Consider the following 6,844-nt stretch of genomic DNA (forward strand, 5'->3'; position numbering starts at 1 on the left):
CTGTACCCCTGGGGCTAATAATACATTATATGTTAATAAAAAAATTTTTTTTAAAAGAAGATATGGTGTACCTATCTATCTATCTATGTACACACACAATGGAATACTACTCAGCCATCAAAAAATGAAATCTTGCCATATGCAATGACATGGATGGAACTAGAGAGTATTATGCTAAGCAAAATAAATCAATCAGAGAAAGACATTATCATATGATCTCACTCATATGTGGAATATAAGAAACAAAACAGAGGATCATAGGGGAAGAAAGGAAAAAAAACAAGACGAGAGGGAGACAAATCATAAAATAATCATAGGAAACAAACTGAGGGTTGCGGGTTGGGAGAGGGGTTAGGAGGGTGGGGTAACTAGGTGATGGACATTAAGGAGGGCATGTGAAGTAATGAGCAGTGGGTATTATATAAGACTGATAAATCACTGAACTCTACCTCTGAAACTAAGAATACATTATATTTTAATTAATCAAATATAAATAATAATAATTTTTTAAGTACTTTGGAATTTTTTATAATAGTGGTAATCACCACTATCATTTTTTGAATGTTTACTTTGTGATAATCACAATAATACAATGATAATAACAACAACACTATTAGTAATGACTAACATTCATACAGCATTCATTATATGCCAGGTACTGTTTTCTATGCTTTTACATATATTATCTTACCTTCACAATAAATTTATGAGGTAGAAACTCTAATTATCCCCATTTTACAGATATGGAAGCTGAAGTTAAACAGCTTGCCCAAGGTTACACTGCCAATAAATGGCAGAACTAGAATTAGAACCTAGGTGATAAAGTTCTAGAGTCTGTACTTTAACCACACACTAGTATACTGCCTCTTTAGCAAAGGTTAAATGAACAAATGAATGAATATGGCCTCACCAACAAAGAATGAAAACACCATGGGCGCCTGGTAGGCTCAGTGGGTTAAAGCCTCTGCCTTTGGCTCAGGTCATGATCCCAGGGTCCTGGGATTGAGCCCCACATCGGGCTCTCTGCTCATCGGGGAGCCTGCTTCCCCCCTCTCGCCCTGCCTGCCTCTCTGCCTACTTGTGATCTCTCTCTCTCTGTGTGTCAAATAAATAAATAAATAATCTTAAAAAAAAAAAAAAAAGAAAAGAAAAGAACGAAAACACCAGCTTCAGATCTAGAAAGCCAGGTGTTTTTGTTTTCCTTTCAAAATAACTTGAAGGGGTAGACTGTTAACCTTGTTACTAAAATCATCTACTTTGGTTGCCTGGGTGGCTCAGTCAGTGAAGCGTCTGCTTTCAGCCCAGGTCATAATCCCAGGATCCAGGGACTGAATCCCCGCAGGAGGCTCCTTGCTCATTAGGGAGCCTGTTCCTGCCTGCCGCTCCCCCAGCTTGTGCTCTCTCTCTCTCTCTCTCCCTGTCAAATAAATAAGTAAAATCTTAAAAAAAAAAAAAGAAAAATCACCTACTTCCCTGACACCACCCATGCATACACACATGCCAACGTGGAGCACTGGAAGACAGTCCAATTTCCTCAAGTGTCACATGCACAGCCACTTACCTTACGCCGCTATCTGCAAAGCTAAAGGCTCCCACATCCAGTTGCCCTTCCCCTAAAACATTAATTTTCGAGGGAGGGAGGGAGTGGAAAGGGACCACTTCTAAACACAGCATTCACATCAGAGTTCCCAAGTCCTTCGTCTTAAAATTGTTTTCATGAATGTAATCAGAAAAGTATTACCCACCCCTTCCTGGGCTGATGAAACAAAAGGTCAAGTGCCAGAGCTGGCAGCCAAGCTTCTAAAACAAGCAACACTGTACCTGGGAGGTAGAATAACACAGTGGCCAAGAAAGGAGAGTCTCTCTGCAGTGGAGCAGACCTGGGCTGGAAGCCTAGTTCCATCCTCTGACTATTTTCACAAATGCAAAATATAACTAACAAATTATCCCATAGGGTTATTGTGACTGTGCACAGTGTGGAAGGTGAATACTTCTGATGTGCCAAATTTTTATTCCAGAGACTTGACAAAGTCATCCATCTCTGTTTCAGGCTGGAGAGCACATGAACGGCCCCCATTAACAGCCTTCTCATTTCTCCTGTGAAGTCTTCAAAGGAGTTTCTGCAGTCAGAGGCAGGAACGGTGTCCTGGTTAAAAGGACAACCTCTGGGATTTCTATCCCAGAGAGTCCATTTACTGGCTGTATGATCCCCCGACTCCTTACCCCATTTTAGGTTCTTCATCTGTGAAATGAGGATGATGAAAAAAAGTATTACCCATCTTAGAGGGTATCATGAGGATTAAACCAGTCAAAACACGAAAAATGCACAGTACAGTGCCTGGAATATAGTGAATGTACAGAAAATGTTAGTCATTACAATTCCCCCACTGGTGACATATTCCAAATTTTTATGACAAAGAGAACAACAAAATTATAGTTGACCCTTAACAGCATGGGTTTGAACTGCATGAATCTACTTATACAAGGATTTTTTTTTTTTTACAGTACGGTACTATAAATATATTTTCTCTAGGCTACTTTATTATATAAAAACATATAACATAAAAATATGTGTTATTGATTATGTTATTGGTAATGCTTCTGGTCAACAGAAAGCTATCAGTAAAGTTTTGGAGGAGTTATATGCTGACTGAATATGGAGTGTGGGGGGATCAGCACGCCTAACCCCTGTGTTGCTCAAGAGTCAACGGTATTTGAGAACATTCTGTTAGAGCTGAAAGGACTCTTTGGAATTATATATAGTTTAATACTCTCATTCAGTAAAGAGTCCCCAGGGAAGACCAGAGCTGGCTACCTGGTCTGACCAGCATTAAAAAGCAGGCCTCCTGGGGCACCTGGGTGGCTCAGTGGGTTAAGCCGCTGCCTTCGGCTAAGGTCATGATCTCAGGGTCCTGGGATCGAGTCCCGCATCGGGCTCTCTGCTCAGCGGGGAGCCTGCTTCCTCCTCTCTCTCTCTCTGCCTGCCTCTATGCCTACTGATCTCTCTCTGTCAAATAAATAAAGTCTTAAAAAAAAAAAAAAAAACCTTTAAAAAAAAAAAAAAGCAGGCCTCCTGATTCCCATCCAGTGCTCACAGTACACCACCATACTTCCTGTTCTTAATGAAAAAGTAGAGTCTTTTAGTCTCTCCTCTCTGCAAACCAACAGGCCACCTTCTGGAAACATTTGGGAATAAATCTCAAACTATCAAGATTTTCAGGAACCCTGCTTCAGCTAACACATTTTGGGGAGGTGGAGGAGGTGGGCTATAATTTATTTCCAAAGAAATACCCAAGAAACACAAAAAACCAAAAGTTTGAAAAATTATTAATTCCTTTCAGAACAAATAAATACTCTCCCTTGGGAGGGCGTAATAATACTAACTAAATACTTTCTAAGTTTGTAACATAATATGAAGTGCCTATCATCTTTTTCATTTAATCCTCACAACACAGCCCTCCTGCCTCAAGTCCCCGCCCCTCCACCGCCTACAGTTACGGGGTATTCCCCTGCTCCCAGTACATACACAGTCTACGCAATTGCTTGCTTACTTGTCTGACAATCTTCAGACTGTAAGCTGAAAAAAGACAGGGATCTCAATGATCAGGTACTATTCATTTCTTCTTCTGACAACTCTTCCTAAGCATGAATGAGACACAAATGGTCCCAGCTTACTGTGGCAGACTATACTTCAATAATATCTCTCACTCCACGTGCTTTTTCTTACAAAGTTACCTCAATATTCCTTCCATGGGTGTCATTCCTCTTGAACATGCCCTTACAGTAGAATCGATGCTATGTGACTTTGTAAGGCCAGATGACAAAAATGCAACGCATTTCCTCTTTGTTCTCTTGGGGCGGGCCCTCTCAGAATACAACTGTCATACCGGGAGGAAGCCCACACCTAATCCCTGAAGAAAGACCACAGGGAGAAGTAACCTGCTCAGCTGAGGCCCCAGACACAGAACCAAGGGACATACCTTTCCCACCATGCCTTGTTTGAATTTCTGGCCCACAGAATCATGAGCATAATAAAATGATATCCTCACACCACTAAATTTGGGTGTAGTTTATTATACAGCAATGGCAATTGGAACCACCACACATGACTTAATGTCTAACAAGGAATAAAGATACTAAATAGGTGACTCCAAGATACTGCCTACACCCAACAGTAATAAATTAGTTGCTAAGTATCCGAGGTAGTTACTATTATGCCCATTTTGCAGATGAAGAACCAAGCTTTGAAAGGTTAAGCAACTTGTCCTAAGCCTTTCACATGGTCAATAGCAGAATGAAATAAAACTCAAATCTACACTCACATTCCTAACACCACATTCTGTCTCCCTTGGTACTTACAATTTTGTGCTAAATATACAGTAATCTGTTTTAAAATGGGATTGTCAGTATTGAAAACATTCTGGCCCAGTAGAATTCACCAAGCGGTTTCATCACTGAGATGGAAACCTACATATCACCTTCTCAGAGAAGCCTTCTTTGGCTTCTAGCTCATGTAATGCTGGCTCCCTTAACCTCCCCAGCCATCCTACTCCATCACGGTTTCATTTTCTTCATGGCACTTATCCCTAGCGGAAATTACCTTGCTTCTTAATTTGTTCTTGTTCATGTGTCCACTCTCTGTATCTCTCACTTGAATATAAACTTTGTGAGAACAGGAACCTTATCCATCCTGTCCACTGCTATATCCCCAGTGCCTAGGGCAGTGCCTGGAATACAGCAGGGGTTCAAAAATTAATTATTTGCTGGAGTGACCATATTCAGGTACACTGAATGTCCACCTACCAATAAATATGCAAATAGGGAGGATACAGAAGAATTTAAAACAGCAGAGCTGCATCAGAATCATTCCATCCAGTAAGGTCCATACAAAAAAAGGAGGGAGAAGGGAATCCATGCTACCACTCTTCCACTTAGCAAAAGCACAAACCCAGAGCTTCAAGAAGATGTAGGGAAGGGGATGGAGCAGGGGGTCACACCTCCCATCCCCTATTCATAACCACCGTTCCCTCCCTTCGCAAAAAAATACAGTTTCTTGGGGCGCCTGGGTGGCTCAGTGCGCTAATGCCTCTGCCTTCGGCTCAGGTCATGATACCAGGGTCCTGGGATCCAGCCATGCATCAGGCCCTCTGCTCAGCGGGGACCTGCTTCCTCCTCTCTCTCTCTCTCTGTCTCTGCCTGCCCCTCTGCCTACTTGTGATCTGTCAAATAAATAAATAAATAAAATCTTTTAAAAAAAAATACAATTTCTTCAAATACATTGACTGAAGCACACCAAGGACAATTGTTAGTTACCCTCTAACATCAGAACTTCTACCCTTCATCTGGCCTTTCTTTATATACCAGTCACACCTTCCTGGTATGGAAGGCCCAGTCTCCCCAAGACCTGTACATAAGAGACAAGAACCCAACTCTTCAGGGAAGAGGTAAGTGTGGGGATCTCAGAGCCAAGGAAAGATCTCTGTATATGCAGGTGTCCAGAGGCCCTATTTCTTCCGGAATAAGTGACTGAATGTTCCTGAGGGCTTACCAAGTGCTAGGGACGTATGCTGGACTCTTAAACATGCTTTCCCTAATTGAAGGGTCATTCCTTACTTCCAACCCAAGAATTTAGGGAGGCTTCCAGCACAACTCCCTCATCTCAACATTCCCCAGACCCGCTATTCCCTACCCTCAAGAAATCCTCAAATCTAGGAGCGGTTAGGGAGGATAGTAAGAATCCTGGCGTGGCCGAAGAGATAGAACGGGAGGAGAATCGTGTTAGCACAGGAGGGTTATACTGGGCTGGGCCCAGTATGAGAAAAGATTAAGATAAGAAGTTGGTCTGACCCTTTCCAAGCCCAATATGTCCATCAGAAGAGGTGACGAGAAGCAGGAAACTGAAGCCCAGCAAACAGGTGGCCCCGAGATGAGACCGCAGCTCCATGGAAGTAGATGCGCGGGGCCCCTGGGCTGAGCAGACGGGCGACGACCAGAGTGCTTAGCAGAAGGTCCGCGCCGTTCCCCAAGTGCGGCTCAGCCCAACCCCTCGCGTTCCCAGATTCTCCCCCCTCCCCGCGCCTCCGTAACCCTGGAGGAAGTGATGTTAGACGGATGTGGGTGGTGCCTCCGGGGCCCGGTTTGAGATGGAGTAAGTTTAAAGGTGCAGATCACGTAGAAGGGTGTGGGAGTTGCTCTCCAGCGCAAGCTGCTTCCCCTGAATTCTGGGTGTTCGGTCGGAAGACCGGGAGGGAAAAGGTGGAGGAGATAGCAGGGGTGGCGTATGGGAAGAGGGCTCGGGAGAACCAGTGCTGTTTGCGTCGGCCTGCAAGCGAGCCCCTCCCCCCCAAGAACCGCTGCACTTAATATTCACAGAGCTAATTATTGATCGGTGAAGTCAGCAGTTCCCAACAGTGGGCGCGTTGCCATTGGCCTCCCCTTTCTTGCTCTGAAAAAAAAAAAAAAAAAAAAGACTAGACAACCGGATTTCATTCTTAAGTTCCTGCCCGGGCCACGAGACCTGGCAAACCTGTTCTGCAGTGCCTGGTCTTGAGCCTTAACAAGAATGCCCTTTTCCTGCTGGAGAAGCAGCGCTGGACTTATTTTTCCTTGCAGCCGCAGTTCTTCCACTCAGGGATGATGCAACCAACTGATGCAAGCTCCGAGAAAACCAAACTTCGGATCTCTTATTGCAAAACTGATCTAGCTCTTCGGGGAACCAGAACAAAAGTCACTGCAGGCATTTAAAGCGTAAAGCTTTTCTGGTTAAATCTGCTTGTCTAGTTGTTTTTAAACTTTCTGGGTTAATTATTTCTTTCTCAGTTTTGTTTTGTTTTGTTTTTTAAAC

General features: G+C 43.4%; 1 protein-coding gene across 1 annotated transcript in view; it reads right to left on the bottom strand.

Annotated features, from left to right (window-relative positions):
* Window positions 1-6,082, bottom strand: part of TXNDC12 (thioredoxin domain containing 12) — a 32,803-nt gene extending 26,721 nt beyond the window's left edge. The window contains exon 1 of the mRNA XM_059374724.1: window positions 5,848-6,082. Within this exon, the coding sequence (XP_059230707.1) occupies window positions 5,848-5,944 (97 nt within the window). The 5' untranslated portion in view covers window positions 5,945-6,082. The remainder of the gene's footprint in view (window positions 1-5,847) is intronic.
* Window positions 6,083-6,844: the final 762 nt, after the last annotated feature.

This window comes from Mustela nigripes, chromosome 14 (assembly GCF_022355385.1).
Source record: "Mustela nigripes isolate SB6536 chromosome 14, MUSNIG.SB6536, whole genome shotgun sequence".
Classification (NCBI taxonomy): domain Eukaryota; kingdom Metazoa; phylum Chordata; class Mammalia; order Carnivora; family Mustelidae; genus Mustela; species Mustela nigripes.